We start from the raw sequence: 17,218 nt of genomic DNA on the forward strand, positions 1-17,218 counted from the left end.
GCTACTTTGAAGAACTTAGAATATGACATATTTTCTGTTGTTTCACACTTTTTTGTTATGTATATAATTCCAGATGTGTTAATTCATAGTTTTGATGCCTTCAGTGTGAATCTACAATTTTCATAGTCATGAAAATAAAGAAAACTCTGAATGAGAAGGTGTGTCCAAACTTTTGGTCTGTACTGTGTGTGTGTGTGTGTGTGTGTGTGTATATATGTGTATATATATATATATATATATATAGATATATATAGATATATATAGATATATATAGATATATATAGATATATATAGATATATATAGATATATATAGATATATATAGATATATATAGATATAGATATATAGATATATAGATATATAGATATATATAGATATATAGATATATAGAGAGAGAGAGAGATAGAGAGATAGAGAGATATAGATATATATATATATATATATATATATATATATATATATATATATATAGATATATAGATATAGAAATATATATATATATATAATTTTTTTTTTGGTCTCTGCTCCTGCACTCACATTTAAGCTCCGAAATGTTTTATTTATACAGTTATTGCTTGTCTATTTTTATTTATACAGTTATCACTAGTAACCATGGAATATTTTCTGTGATGTTTCCACCCGAATTTTCTGGGATGTAAAATTTGGCGCAAAAATGCACAAGTTTGGCGCCCAAAAAAATCCAATATGGCTGCAACAAAAAAAATTTGGGGGTGCGAAGAAAAACAAAAGTGGCATGAAACAGAATTTTCACATATTTTCAAAGCAGCAAAAGAGCCCTGAGACACAATGCCATCCATGAGTTACGGTACGTTCACATGAGCGGATCCCAAGCATGCACTACGCTGCAGATCCGCCGCTGAAGGACCGCTGTATGGTGCCTTTACAGGTGCCTGCTCGTAGCGGCAATCCGTTTCTACAAGCAGACACACTGCGATGTGCGAGTCGCCGTGCGCATGCGCAGTATATTTGCACATCGCGGCTGCTCTCAGCCTAGCTCAGGGAGCAGGGGGAGCGGCCACAATGTGTGCGAGTACACCGCGCATGTGCGACAACTTACAAATCGCAGCAGTGTGCTTGCTCGCAGTGGCGTATTACCACTCCGAGCTGGCACATCTAAAATACGCTGTGAATCCGCTCGTCTGAACCTATTCTTAAACCGAAAAACAAAATATTTAATCTTTGTGACATTTAAATATAATTTGCATAATAATTTGGAACAGGGTGTAGTGTGGAGTATCTACCTGGCCTCTGTGTGCTGTAGATGTAGATGCCTATCCATACTGCTACCAGGGGAAAAGACACATTGTAACCTCACGAGTTTCAAAACAGCAGCACCACTGTTCTGAACCTCTTTCCTATGTTTTATTAGTCATAGGGCACCTTTCCCAGTTTTCAAAGAACATATATTCTCCCTAAACTGTGCGTAATATATACACTATTTAAAGTGCTTCATGTGATTAAACAACCACACTGCTTCTTATTTTTGTTCACAAACTGATGTTCGTAGGTCCATATGTTCTGACCCTTTTTGGTTCTTTCCTGCACACACACATGGGCTGTGACTGAAAAGGGTACTTTGCGTTCACACACACCTTTCGCAAGAAGTCCTAAATTAAAATAAAACACTTAACAGTGTTTTGAGTAAAGTCCTGTTCCCTGGACATAGAAGAACAATGTCCACAAATCCAGTTCACAATGCTGTCCTAACTTGAAACACTGCTTTGGCGCTGGGCCAAGATTTTTTCGCCTTTCATCGGGGGAGTGGTTAGAAGGACTTTCCCTCTCCATCTCAGTCAGCCCACAGGGAGGGCACTTCATTACTTATGCTATAATGTTGCCTTCAACCAAAGAATATACCAATTTTATAAAACATAAGTCCTATTGTCCTTTCCTTTATACTGTGGAGTCATGATAACATTTTGACAGAACTCATGACATGTTTATGAATCCTGCTAATCCAGAGGCACATACATGTCAATCTATTGTTACGGTTGAGGCATGTGTGTACTTAGAGGAAGGGTATCACATGTCTTTATGGATCTAGCCATTACTCAACTGTACATCCTATGTGGCACTATGTTTCCTGTCAGTACACTGTCACAAAATCATATATTTTTAAGAAATTATATTCACAGCCTATTTTCACTACAGTGTGCACATAGGTCAAGTTGATTTTCCAATTATTTGGACTAGCATGTTATGAATTGAGTGGGGTGAATAAGATACAGAATCTCTGTACAGATCGAATGATCTGTTAAGGGGTACAGTGTTAAAGGGGTACTCCGGTGGAAGACGTTTTTTTTTATTTTTTTTTTTTAATCAACTGGTGCCAGAAAGTTAAACAGATTTGTAAATTATGATAGAAGATGAATAAAGAGTCAGCTACTCACCAACGCTGGTTCACGTGAGGACCTTCTTTATTGCGGCATACTCGCTTACAAACAGTAGGGGAGAGACTGACAACAGGGGGTACACAAGTCGGCTTGTGTACCCCCTGTTGTCAGTCTCTCCCCTACTGTTTGTAAGGGAGTATGCCGCAATAAAGAAGGTCCTAACGTGAACCAGCGTTGGTGAGTTGCTGACTCTTTATTCATCTTCTATCAAGATTTATTGAACTGTGTTGTTTGAATTTGAGCACCACCCGATTTCCCACCGCAGTCACCAGTGCCCTCCTTGATGTCCGCCAGCTGACACAGCAGTGCCGAGTCTGCTCTTTCTCTGCTTAGATTTGTAAATTACTTCTATTAAATATCTTAATCCTTCCAGTACTTATTAGCAGCTGAATACTACAGAGGAAATTATTTTCTTTTCGGAACACAGTTCTCTCTGCTGACATCTCTGTCCATTTTAGGAACTGACCAGAGCAGCATATGTTTGCTATGGGGATTTTCTCCTACTCTGGACAGTATTTAAAATGGACAGAGATGTCAGCAGAGAGCACTGTGATCATGATGTCAGCAGAGAGCTCTGTGTTCAAAAAAGAAAATAATTTCCTCTGTAGTATTCAGCAGCTAATAAGTACTGGAAAGATTAAGATTTTTTAATAGAAGTAATTTACAAATCTGTTTAACTTTTTGGCGCAAGTTGATTTAAAAAAAAAAAAAAAAAAAGAATACCTGCCACCAAATAAACTTTTCTAAACTAACTCAGGCTTCGTTCCCATTGTTGATTTTGATACTCCAAACACTCCTCCCACCCTTAGCAAAAAAAATAAAAAATCAGAGCTTTAACCTATTAAGGACCCATGACGTAATGTTACGTCATGAGTCCTCTCCCCTTCTATATCGCGTGGCCACATAGCGTCATAGCTGGTCGGGCCCGGCTTCTAACAATGGCCGGGACCCGTGGCTAATATCGCGCTGTACTGATCGCAGTACGGCGCGCTATTAACCCTTTAGACGCGGCATTCAAAGTTGAACACCGCGTCTAAAGTGAAAGTAAAACCATGCCGGTTAGCTCAGGGAGCTGTTAGGGATCACCGCGGTGTAATCGCGGCATCCCGAACAGCTGTAGGACACGAGGAGGGTCACCTGTCTCCTGGTGTCTGATCGCCAAATGACTGATCAGTGCCCGAGATCCAGGCATGAGCAGTCAACCGGCAGAATCATTGATCAATGCTTTCCTATGAGAAACCAGTGATCAATGTAAAAGAACAGTGTGTGCAATGTTATAGGTCCCTATGGGAGCTATAACACTGCAAAAAAAAGTGAAAAAAAAAGTGAATAAAGAGCATTTAACCCCTTCCCTAATTCCCCCCTTTTCCCATTTAAAAAACAAAACAGTGTAAATAAAAATAAACATATGTGGTATCCCCGCGTGGGTAAATGTCCAAATTATAAAAAGATATTGTTAATTAAACCGCACGGATAATGGCGTACGCGCAAAATAATTCCAAACTCCAAAATAGTGTATTTTTGATCACTTTTTTTATATCATGTAAAAATGAATAAAAAGCGATCAAGAAGTCCGATCAATACAAAAAATGGTACCACAAAAAACTTCAGATCACAGTGCAAAAAATTAGCCCTCATACTGCCCCGTACGCAGAAAAATAAAAAAGTTATAGGGGACAGAAGATGACAATTTTAAACGTATAAATTTTCCTGCATGTAGTTATGATTTTTTCCAGAAGTACAACAATATCCAACCTATATAAGTAGGGTATCATTTTAACCTTATGGACCTACACAATAAAGAGAAGGTGTCATTTTTACCGAAAAATGTACTGTGTAGAAACAGAAGCCCCCAAAAGTTGTCTCCCAATGATTTGTTTTCCCGTATTGCTGTAGATTTGGGGGGGGGGGTAAAATGACTGATGTCATTACAAAGTAGAATTAGTGGCACAAAAAAAGCCATCTTATGGATTTTTAGGTGCAAAATTGAAAGAGTTATGATTTTTTTAAAGGTGAGGAGGAAAAAACGAAAATGCAAAAATGGAAAAACCCCGGGTCCATAAGGGGTTAAAAAGCTCTGTATCATACCTAGTGGCCATTATCTATTACATTTTACACATTTTTATGTTGATAATTTTAGATGCAAGTGAATGGGAACGTGTCTGCTAATTACTAGGGATCGACCGATATCGGTTTTTTAGGGCCGATACCGATAATCGGTGGAGGTTAGGGCCGATAGCCGATAACTTATACCGATATTCCGGTATAAGTTATCGGCTATTTATACCCCCTCGACACCGCTGCAGAGCATTGATTTAAAGTGGGCGCTTTAAATCAATGCACTGTGGTGGCTTTTGCGGTGCCATAGGCCGCCACCACCACCACCACCACCCGCTTCTCTCCCCTACCTGTCAGGGTGGTCCGGGCCATCCATCCTCCCTTCCTGTAGTGTCCGGCGGCATTCCGGGTGGAGGGTGCATCGGTCCGGGCTGTCCCTCTTTTCCGGGGGTCTTCTTCTCCACTCCGGGCAGGCTCCGGCCTAGTACACTGCATAGACACCCGTGCGCAGCGACACACCTGACGTCACGGCGTAGCGACGTCTATGCAGCGTACTAGGCCGGAGCCTTCCCGGAGTGGAGAAGAGGACCCCCGGAGAAGGACAGCCCGGACCGGTGCACCCTCCACCCGGATTGCCGCCGGACACTACAGGATGGATGGCCCGGACCACCCCCATTACGGGTAAGTTTTCATTTTTTTTTTATTGACTCTGAGGGTGGGGGAGCGGCCCGACCGGTATAGCGGTATGGGCAAAAATCCATATCGGTATACCGCCCAGCACTACGAGGGGCGGTCGCGGTGCGGTGGATCGGGGGGGGGGGCGGTCCCGGTGCGGTGGGGGTGGTGCGGGGGGCGGGGCATTATGGGCTTATCGGCAAGGTAATTGCCGATACCGATAATGCCCAAAATCGTGATTATCGGCTGATAATATCGGCCATACCGATAATCGGTCGATCCCTACTAATTACACAAGGAACACTATATTAAAAGTTTTGTTTGGTGACAGATATTGTTTGAAATAAGTTTTTTTTTTTTTTTTTTACTCCTTTTAAAAGACATCGGTAACAGAGTGGTTTTCTTTTGTAGCTTTTCATAATTGTGTAATATGTGCCAATTCTGTCGTTTATCAGCATGTTTATTATTTGCCAAAGAACTAAATGCAAATTACAATATACATCTATCTTTTTTTTTCTCTTTTGTTTACTGAGTAGTAATGCCTGCTGATTATTATCCTCATAACCCTTATCATGTAGCCTGCCTGTTTTGGGAAAACAGCATAATTGCTATTTATTCTGCACAGTCTAAGCAACTGCCTATAGAGCAATGCCCTCTTAACATGATGGGGGAGGGAAATCTTATAGTGTAAAAGAGTTTTTAGCAGTTTCCTTCCTAAGGCCCTTTGTTGTCACTGTAATTCTCAATTGTATTTGTTACATGTAAAAAAAAATCACCTGTGACCCTCCAAAATTGGCAGTAAATTCCATAGTTATGTTAATTACAACATGTCATCTACACACGTTGACCAGTATTCAATATATTTTACATAGGGATTACTGAAATTATAAATGTATCTTTCTTCCTAATATGCTAGATTTGGTAGCACAGGTGCCACTGGAGTGCCCAAAGCTGTTTGGATTCACTGATTCCTATTAACCATCCTCTTGTCTATTCATGGCTTCAAAGTGGGAATAGGACAAGCCTTAGAAAAAGTGGATCCGGGTTCCAGATTCAAGAGCATTTATAAAGTGCATTGAAAAGAAACAAAAATGGAAATACCCCATAAGATCTACCTGGCGGTGGCAGAGCTGGCTGCAATATCTATGTTTGTCTGAGGAGTCCATATTGCTGAGAGGTCCTACTGGCAAAAAGGAAGATGTTTTTGCGAAAAGGCTTACTCAGCATCTGTTTTAGTCTGATATATGGCTGCACTTAGCCAGATCTCCTTTGGCTTAGTCAAATTAAGGAGAGGTTACATAGAGAGCAAATTCTTTTAAGCTTTCTGTTATGAAGATTACCTCAAAGTTCCTTTCTGATGTCCCATTGGACACTGTAGAAACTGCTTTGTTTTGGGGTGCCTTACTAATTGATTGAGGACAACTGGATCTTTATAGGGGTTTATTATAAGCTATACATACATATAAATACAAAGGGGGATCCTAACTAATTAAGGGATAGGGGAGCAAGGAAGAGGGGAAGGTGATAGGAAGGGGGTAGGAAGTGCTCTCTCTATCTCATCATCCTATATGTAACACATATATAGCAGTCATCCACACACATAACCCATACATTGCCCATCCCAAGACATCTCCATGGCCAATCAGAACAGTTACAGTTTATTTGCATTGCAATCAGTCCTTGTCCTTTGATGGCTTCTTGAGTGGGGGATTCTCTTTGTTGTCCCACGTTGTGTTGACAGATGTATATCCAAGTTTCCTCGAGAACCGCACGTTGTGGGCTGACAGGATGATTTGCAGTCCATTGTATCCCACACCGCAGGGGCTGGTTTTATGGCTTATATTATTGGAGGTAACAGGAACTGTAGCTCACCTCCATTCTTATCACTCAGGTGCCAGGCTTATCACATGGCTTTGAACAAAATGAAAGCAAATGATTGTCTAATCAGCTGTTTGCCTCAACCACCATTCCTGGAGCCAGTCCTGCCGACACCCTACACCCATTCCATCCATGACATTCCACTGCATTCAAATATATTTGAGTCCATAATAAAAACACATCAAAATTATATTAGTGTGGCCAATGTTGGCTCCAACAGACACTATGCTTCTAGCCTCCAGAAATACTAGCACAGGCCTTATGGATTGAAGGGGTACTCCGGTGGAAAAACCCTTTTCCTAATAAACTGATGCCAGAAAGTTAAACAGATTTGTAAATTACTTCTATTTTAAAATCTTAATCCATCCAGTACTTATCAGCTGCTGTATGCTCCACAGGAAACATATAGGGGGAGATTTATCAAAACCTGTCCAGAGAAAAAGTTGTCCATAACAACCAATCAGCTTGCTTCTTTCATTTTTAACAAGGCCTCTGCAAAATGAAAGAAGCGGTCTGATTGGTTTCTATGGGCAACTCAGCAACCTTTACTCTGGACAGGTTTTGATAAATCTCCCCCATTGTTCTTTTCTATTTGATCCTTCTCTGAACAGTTCCTGACACGGACAGAGGTGGCAGAAGAGAGCACTGTGGTCAGACACAAAATAACTGTACAACTTTCTCTGTAGCATGCAGCAGCTGATAAATACTGGAAGGATTAAGATTTTTAGATAGAAGTCATTTACAAATCCAACTTTTTTTGCACCATTTGATTTAAAAAAATAAAATAAAAAATTTCACTGGAGTACCCCTTTTCGTTTATTCCTCCTTACCTTTTAAAAATCATAACCCTTTCAATTTTCCACCTAAAAATTCATATTATGGCTTATTTTTTGCACCATCATTTCTACTTTGCAGTGACATTAATCAGTTTACCAAAAAATCCACGGCTAAATGGAAAAAGAAATCATTTTGCGACAAAATTGAAGAAAAACGCAATTTTGTATATTTTGGGGGCTTCCATTTCTACGTGGAGCATTTTTCTGTAAAAAATGACACCTTATCATTATTCTGTAGGTCCATACAGTTAAAATGATGCCCTAATTATATAGGTTTGATTTTGTCGTACTTCTGAAAAAAATTTAACTACATGCAGGAAAATTTATATGTTTAAAAATGTCCTCTTCTGATCCCTATAACTTTATTTTTCTGCATGCTGTTTGAGGGCTCATTTTTTGCGCCATTATCTGAAGTTTTTTTCAGTACCGTTTTTGTTTTGATCAGACTTTTTGATCACTTTTTATTCATTTTTTTAATGGTATACAAAGTGACCAAAATACGCTATTTTGGACTTTGGAATTTTTTTTACGTGTACACCATTTATCGTGCGGTTTAATTAACAATATATTTTTTTAGTTCGGACATTTACGCACGCGGCGATACCACATATGTTTATTTTTATTTACACACTTTTTTTTTTATGGGAAAAGGGGGGTGATTCAAACTTTTATTAGGGAAGGGGTTAAATCACATTTATTAACACTTTATTTTCACTTTTTTTATTTTGCAGTGTTATAGCTCCCATAGGGGGCTATAACACTGCACACACTGATCTTTTACACTGATCACTGGCATATATTAACATACCATTGATCAGTGTTATCGGCACTTGACTGCTCCTGTCTGGATCTCAGGCACAGAGCATCATTCGCTGATCGGACACCGAGGAGGCAGGTGGGGATCCTCCTGGTGTCCGGCAGCTGTTTGGGAGCTGCCGGGATACATTAACTGATCGCCGCGTCTGAAGGGTTAATACGGGGCATCACCGTGGTCGGTGATGTCCTGTATTAGCCGCGTGTCCCGGCCGGGACGACCCGATATGACGCGTTATATCGCGGGAGCCGGCACTGGATTGCGGGGACCAGACCGGGATGCCTGCTGACACCGGCGATTTCGGGTCATACAGGTCTCCGGTGACCCGGAAAATAAGGGATAGGAGTTAGATGGCAGCAGTGCCACCCCTCCTATCCTTGCTATTGGTCAGTCAGAAGCGACCGACCAATAGCAGATCGGGGGGGGGGGGGGGGGGGGGTGTTAATCTTTGTTTTCCCCGCTCTGCCCACCCACTGTAGTCCAGGCAGAGCAGAGGAACCGTCGGTGACCAGCACCGAGGGTCACTTACCATCGGCGGCAGCAGGTGGCAATGACATGCGGCTGGCTCCCTGGTGCAGACTACAGAAGCTGGTGAGTTGCCTAGAAACATCTGGAGGGCTACAGTTTGAGACCACTATACAGTGGTCTCTAAACTGTGGCCCTCTAGATCTTGCTAAACTACAACTCCCAGCATGCCCAAACAGCTGTGTCGGCATGCTGGAAGTTGTAGTTGCGTACCTTCAGCTGTTGCATAACTACATCTCCCGGCATGCCCTTAAGCTATCAGTACATGCTGGGAGTTTTAGTTTTGCAACAGCTGGAGGCACACTGGTTGGAAAATACTGAGTTAGGTAACATCACTTAACTTAAGGTTTTCCAACCAGTGTGCCTTCAGCTGTTGCAAAAGTACAACTCCCAGCATGCACGGTCCGTCCATGCTGGGAGTTGTAATTTTGCAACAGCTGGAGGTTACATTCACACGGGCGGGTTTACAGTGAGTTTTCTGTTTAAATAAGAGCTGTGGCAAATTTTCCGCCGCAGCGCAAACTCCTAGCGGGAAACTCGCCGTAAACCCCCGCCAGTGCGAATGTACCCTAAAAACACTATATTATACTACACTAACACATAATAAAGGGTAAAACACTACACATACACACCCTTACACTGCCCCCCCCCCAATAAAAATGAAAACGTATCATACGGTAGTGTTTCCAAAACAACAACTCCCAGCATTTCCGGACAGCCATGGACTGTCCAGGCATGCTGGGAGTTTAGCAACAGCTGGAGGCACCCTGTTTGGGAATCACTGTCGTAGAATACCCCTATGTCTACCCGTATGCAATCCCTAATTTCATCCTCAAATGCGCATGGCGCTCTCTCACATCGGAGCCCTGTCCTGTCTTATTTCAAAGAAAGTGTTTAGGGCCACATATGGGGTATTTCCGTACTCTGGAGCAATTGCGTTACAAATTTTGGGGGGCTCTTTAACCCTTATGGAAAGGAAAAATTGGGGTCTACACCAGCCTGTTAGTGTAAAAAAATAAAAAAAAATTACACTAATGCTGGTGTTGCCCCATACTTTTTATTTTCACAAGAGGTAAAAGGAAAAAAAAAGCTTCCCAAAATTAGTAACACAATTTCTCCTGAGTACGGAAATACCCCATATGTGGCAGTAAAATGCTCTGTGGGCGCACAACAAGGCTCAGAAGTGCGAGCACACCATGTACATTTGAGGCCTAAATTGGTGATTTGTGGCTGATTTTACAGCGGATCTGACATAAACTCAAAAAAATAGATACCCACGTGTGACCCCATTTGTGAAACTACACCCCTCACGGAACGTAACAAGGGGTATAGTGCGCCTTAAAACCTCACAGGTGTTTGACTAATTTTTGTTAAGAATGGATGGGAGAAATGAAGAGAACAAAAAAAATGGCACTAAAATGCTGGTGTTACCCTAAATTTTTCATTTTCACAAGGGAAAATAGGAGAAAAAAAAAATTTGTAACCCCATTTCTAAGTAAGAGCATACACCATATGTGGATGTAACGTGCTCTGCGGGTGAACTACAATGCTCAAAAGAGAAGCGCCATTGGGCTTTTGGAGAGAAAATTTGTTCGGAATTGAAGGCTACGTGTATTTACAAAGCCCCCCATGGTGCCAGAACATGTGACCCCATTTTGGAAACTACACCCCTCATGTAATGTATTAAGGGGTACAGTGAGTATTTACACCCCACAGGTGTCTGACAGATTTTTGGATCAGTAGTCCGTGAAAATGAAAAATTTAATTTTTCATTTGCACAGCCCACTGTTCCAAAGATCTGTCAAACGCCAATGGTGTGTAAATTATCACTGCACCCCTTATTACGTGAGGGGTGTAGTTTCCAAAATGGGGTCCACTGTTCTGGCACCACAGGGGACTTTGTAAATGCTCATGGCCCCCGACTTCCATTCCAAATAAATTATTTTTCCAAAAGCCCAATGGCGCTTCTGCTCTTCTGAGCATTGTAGTGCGCCAGCAGTGCACTTGACGTCCACACATGGGGTATTTCCATACTCAGGAGAAAATGCTTCCCAATATTTGTAACCCAATTTCTTCTATTACCCCTTGTAAAAAGAAAAAATTTGGAGAAAAAACAGCATCACAGGATCACTGTTAGCAGCGCAGACACAGGTCAGCATAGAGGATCTCGCAGCAAGTGGTTCTTTAAGTAGGTGGAATGCAGGGATGGAGAATGATATTAAAATTGCAGATTCCGGGCTCACAGTAGCTGGCACACACTGTAAGCTAACAGTATATCCAAAGTGATGGTAAGCTAAACGCATTTCAGGGTACTTAGGCAAATCACTCTCGACCCCTTCCTCAGTAGCTGTTTAACCATCCGGACGTCCAGTAGCTGAACCTGCAACACACTTTGTTTTATATGGATCTTTTATATTGATTTGATTATTGTTATATGTCATATCTGCTAGTAATTTTTCCTCCCACAAGGGCCCTGTGTGAGGAATATGTGCAATTTAAATGACTTTTTATCTAAATAAAAAAATCTGTTTAATTGAAGTATTTATAATTTAGTTTCGATTTCCCTGACTTTTTTTTTCCTTCCTTCGTCTATTATCATGTTAATTAATGTGTCTTCTGACTAGGAAGGAAGGAAACTTTAAACCATTGCGCTGCCATAGAATGTCAAAGAAAGTAGCTATATTCAAATATACGATGTCTAAAAGCTATATCAGAGAAGCTTTATTGAAATATACAGGGGATAAATAAAATATTTATGGATATAATGTATAAAAGCAGTAATCAATTTGTACACTGTACACTTCAATGACACTGCTGATATGGCTTTTATCATTTGTATGCTTCAATAAAGCTACTATTTTAGTGAATCCTCTTGTCTGCTGGGTACTATGCATTTGAATTCTTGAAGTTGCTCATCCACATGCATCTGTGCATTGGGAAAAGGGTGAACTGAGGTAGATACAGTGAGCTGGCAGATTATATTGCTGGTTCTGAAGACTTTTCACTTACTGCAAAAACCCAGCTAAAATGTATGCAATGGATTTCTTTGTGTATATACCCTTATTATGCCTATTTTCTGATCTATAGTGATTCTATCACGAGTGTTGAGGACCTTTATATACAGGATAATGATCAGTGAAATATTACCCTATGTTATAGTGCTTCTGTAAAGAATCATTGTAAGTCAGCTGCACATCTTCCCATGTAAACAAAGGATGTGTATCTGACAATGGTATAAGTGAAATGACGCAGGAAATGCCCAGTGATTGGTTGCTCTTTTGTCACAATAATTGAACTGTGTAAAGGCTCCATTTAAAGGGTCACTCTCATTAAAACTCATTTTTGCTATTGCACTCCTTATGGTAAATAAAAAAAATATTTCTAATATACTTTCTTTTTTTTTTTTTTTTTTTTTAAAGGAAGTTTTCTATGTTTTATTTGTGCTTAAAAAAAACCTCAAGAGCACATTTCCCCCATCTCATGCACAGACTTTGGACCGAAGCCCAAACACAGGAAGTGCAGCCTGGAGTGCTGAGGGTGTGTGTCCCAGCAACAGCATATGGCAGTTAAGTGTGAGAGGAGCTATGATTGGATGAGGCTGGACACACCCCCCTCAGCACTCTAGGCTGCACTTCCTGTGTTTGGGCTTCGGTCCAAAGTCTGTGTATAAGATGGGGGAAAATGTGCTCTTGAGCTTTTTTTAAGCACAAATAAAACATAGAAACTTCATTTTTTTTTAAACAAAGTATATTAGAAATATTTTTTATTTACCATAAGGAGTGCAATAGCAAAAATGAGTTTTAATGAGAGTGACCCTTTAAGTACCGATCTCCTGGATTGGCACACATGTGGGGCAATATACATCAAACACTTTAGTAATAGCAGATACACAGATACTGTATGAAAGATTATTTTCAGGTTATATAGGATAAATTAAACCATATTGTAAGACTGGTGGAGTATACGCCAGAGTCCATATCAAACTGTATTCTCACCTAGAATCATTGCTTTGGGTGCAATAGTTCAGCTTTTGCATGGAGGATTTGACTTGCAGCCAAACTATATGTTGAAGAGGCTGCAGTGCTTGCATGAGAACTCTTGGAATTGCTGTCTGGCAACTAATCAGACCCCTGCCAATCTAATATCTGCATTTTTTTAAAAGCAGAATAATCCCTTTAAAGCGTTACTACCAATCCACAAAATGTGTGACATGTCAGAGAAACAGTCAGATTCTGGTGTTCAGACCCCCTGTTAGTTAGCACGAGCCAGGAAAACACATGGCTGACTTTTTCTCTCCCTGACTCTCTGCTCTCCCTTTTTCACGGTAGCAGATGGATCTTATACGAAGTCTATGGAGCTTGTCTTTTGCAGTGAGCCAGGGAGAGAAGCACTCGATCTAATGGTGGGAAAACAGACCCTGAACGATCAAAACTTAGACATGTCTCTGTGATATGTCAAAAGTTTAGTGAAATGATAGTAAAAATGTAAGAAGGCAATGTTTTAGTAATGTTCACATACGTGAGATCCCAAAAGTCAGATTTGTTTGTGATACAGAATTTGGGCATTGACTCTATGCTCTTTGCTGAACACTATTAGATGTTTTTCCTGTTCTGTTGCCTCTCTCATGGTTCTTTCATGTAGCTTGGTAACGGCAGGGTTCTACTTGTTCATTCCTTCTATCACCACTTTCTGGATGATGTAGCCGTTTGGGAGATCATTCTAGAACACGGAGCCTAACTTTATAGACTTTGTGTTTCGCACCTGTGCAAAGAATAATATTTATTTTTATTTATCTATTTTTTATTTTATTTTTTAAGGAAAAAAGGGCCTGCGTTCTTAGTTATATTATTTTCACCTTGGGTACAGGTGTATTTCTAGCTAGCTTGATCTAAGTCATTGATATTTTGGACCACGCGCCATCCTATCTTTTTTTAAAAACTTTTCTAAGGATTGAAATTAAAATGTTTCAGTTGTGATACCTTGGTAGGTCAGAATTCTCTGAATTAGGATATGTTCACACTGCGGAATTGGAGAGGAATTTCCACGAGTAATTCTGCTCGCTTTTTCCTCTCCAAATCATTCAGAAGTGAAATCCCCATAGAGTTGTACAGAATTTCTGCCCCTCAGTTCACACTGAGGAATTTCCTCAAGCAGAATTCTGACAAGGAAGTCTGTTCCGCTTGAAGAAAGAACATCTTCTTTCTTTCAGGCGGAATCAGCGTCTTACTCCCATGGAGATCAATGTTATTTTTTTCTTTGAGTCCGAAGCATTTCCACACGGAATTGGCGCGGAATTTCTGCATGAAAAAAAAAAAAATGTTATGAATAGAAATACTTGATACTCCTCCTCCGCATGAAACCTGCATTCCGCGTGGAATTCCGAGCAAATTCCACACCAATTCCACGCGAAATCTGAGTTCTTGTGGATTTCCGCCCCAATTCCTCAGTGTGAACATACCCTTAGACTGAACCCTGTGCTTGTTGAGGAAGATTATGTCTGGCAACATTTCAAGTCTGTGACATTGAAGCAGTGGGTAACTGAATCAATACATTTCAAGGTTTTGGAAGTCCCCGAAAGTAACAGTCTCACAGTCTTATTGCTCTTAAAGGGAATGCGCCGCCTTTTTAGTGTTTAACCTTTAAGTTACTGCAGTTTTTTCCCATTTTGTTTTTTATTTTCTTTACATAATTATGTTGGATGCTATTTTTCTTGAACTGCTGCGACTGCAGTGGCATAGATTTTCTTTTTAGCAAGAGAGTGTCCTTTTAAGATTAGTGTGCTGGGGAAGGGAGGAAATGACTTGTCCTCATTACCTTTTATCTATTATAGCTTCTAGCTTTATAATAGAGGTGTTACTTTTCACAAAAATTGTCAACCTATTGTAAGAGCTTAGTGGGAAGTGGGAACATTTACCGATATCTATTTATCAGCTTTGGAAATGTTTTCACTTCTCTTTCAGGTAAAAAGGCTTCTGGGGTGTTGTCATTCTTTCGTGGGACAGGTGGGAAGAGTCCAGACTTATCAGCACAAAGAAAGGAAACCTTACGAGGTGCTGACAGTGCTTACTATCAAGTGGGACAGATGGGCAGAGAAGGTGCAGAAAGCCAAGGAGCTGAAAATCAAGGTATTAGCAAAATGTTAACTGTACCATAGATCTAAAAAATCTGTCACATTACAGCCATTACCCCTTATCGGTATATAACAAATAAAGGGGTTATCCAGGAACAGAAAAACACAGCTAATAGGTATTTCAAAAACTGCTCCCGGTCTGTCTCCAAGTTGGGTGTGGTTTTACAACTTTGCTCCATTTACTTCACTGGAACTGAGCTGCAAAACCACACCTAGCCTGGAAACAGATGGGAAGTGGTTTTTGAAGGAAAGTAGTTCTGTTTTTCTATTCCTGGATAACCCCTTTTAGTAAGGATGGACAGAGTAATATTGTTCATTGCACAATAAAGCAGTTAGCATTAAAAAAAATCACTCCTAAAATACCAACAGCAGGGCAGCACAGCAGGATATTAATGTCGTTATCTGGTGTTTAGACAAAAGGAAGTCCAGAAAAGGTCAGATGTGAGGGAGACCCTCACAAGGAAGGTCTTCATAGTTAACCCCTTAAGGACACAAGGTTTTTCAGTTTTTTGCACTTTCGTTTTTTCCTCATCACCTTCTAAAAATCATAACGCTTTCAATTTTGCACATACAGACCCATATGAGTGTTTTTTTTTTTTTTGCGTCACCAATTGTTCTTTATAATGGCATCAATCATTTCACCATAAAATTTACGGCGAAACAAAAAAAAAATTTGTTGGGCAAAATTGGGGGAAAAACACAATTTTGTCTTGCTCTTAAAGGGAATGTGCCACCTTATCTTTTTAGTGTATAACCTTTAAGTTACTGCAGTTTTCTCCCATTTCGTTTTTTCTTTTCTTTACATAATTATGGTGGATGCAATTTTTCTTGAACTGCTGCAACTGCAGTGGCATAGATTTGTTTTATAGCAAGAGTGTGTACTATTATGATTACTGTGCTGGGGAAGGGGGGAAATTACTTATCCTCATTACCTTTTGTCTATTATAGCTTCTAGCTTTATAATAGAGGTGTTACTTTTCACAATAATTGTTGACCTATTGTAAGAGCTTAGTGGGAAGTGTACGCCATTGACCGTGCGGTTTAATTAACATTATATTTTTATAGTTTGGACATTTACGCACGTGGCGATACCACATCTGTTTGTTTTTATTATGGTTACATATTTTTTTGATATGGAATTAAAGGAAAAGGGGGTGATTCAAACTTTAACCCCTTCAGGACGGAGGGAGTACCCGTACGCCCCTTTTTGAGTCCTTAAGGACTGATCCACCTCTCCTATCCCTGCTATTGGTCGGTCAGAGCGACCGACCAATAGCAGATCGGGGGGGGGTTAAAGTTCGGTTCCCCCGTTCTGCCCACCCACTGTAGTCTGGGCAGAACAGGGGAATCGGCAGTGACTGATGCCGGAGGTCACTTACCGGCGGCGTCCCGAGATGACGTGCGACGATCCTACAGATGTTGAAAAACTACAACTCCCAGCATGCCCAGACAGCTGTTTGCTGTTTGAGCATGCTGGGATTTGTAGTTTTGCGGCATCTGGAGGGCCACAGTTTGGAGATCACTGTGCGGCTGTTTCTAAACCTTGGCCCTCTAAATCTTGCAAAACTACAACACCCAGCATGCACGAACAGCAAGCGGCTGTCTCTTGCATGCTGGGAGTTGTAGTTGCACACCTCCAGCTGTTGTATAAATACATCTCCCAGCATGTCCTTCGGCTATCCGTACATGCTTGGAGTTGTAGTTTTGCAACAGCTGGAGGAACACTGGTTGGAAAATACTGAGTTAGGTAACAGAACCGAACTGAAAGTTTTACAACCAGTGTGCCTCCAGCTGTTGCAAAAGTACAACTCCCAGCATGCACGGTCTGTCAGTGCGTACTGGGAGTTGTAGTTTTGCAACAGCTGGAGGTTTGTCCCCCCTCCATGTG

The 17,218-nt window shown here is 40.8% G+C and overlaps 1 protein-coding gene across 8 annotated transcripts in view; it reads left to right on the forward strand.

Annotated features, from left to right (window-relative positions):
• PIKFYVE (phosphoinositide kinase, FYVE-type zinc finger containing) overlaps nucleotides 1-17,218 on the forward strand; it is a 301,144-nt gene that overhangs the window by 200,713 nt on the left and 83,213 nt on the right. For 7 of the 8 annotated variants that reach the window (XR_008847336.1, XM_056536875.1, XM_056536878.1 and 4 more), the window contains one exon: nucleotides 15,161-15,325. The exons of the other annotated variant lie outside the window; for it this stretch is intronic. Coding sequence is in view for 6 of the 7 variants with exons in the window: in XM_056536875.1 (XP_056392850.1) it covers nucleotides 15,161-15,325 (165 nt within the window). In the remaining variant the exon portion in view is untranslated. The remainder of the gene's footprint in view (nucleotides 1-15,160; nucleotides 15,326-17,218) is intronic. 8 annotated transcript variants of the gene reach the window in all.

This window comes from Hyla sarda, chromosome 8 (genome assembly GCF_029499605.1).
Source record: "Hyla sarda isolate aHylSar1 chromosome 8, aHylSar1.hap1, whole genome shotgun sequence".
Classification (NCBI taxonomy): domain Eukaryota; kingdom Metazoa; phylum Chordata; class Amphibia; order Anura; family Hylidae; genus Hyla; species Hyla sarda.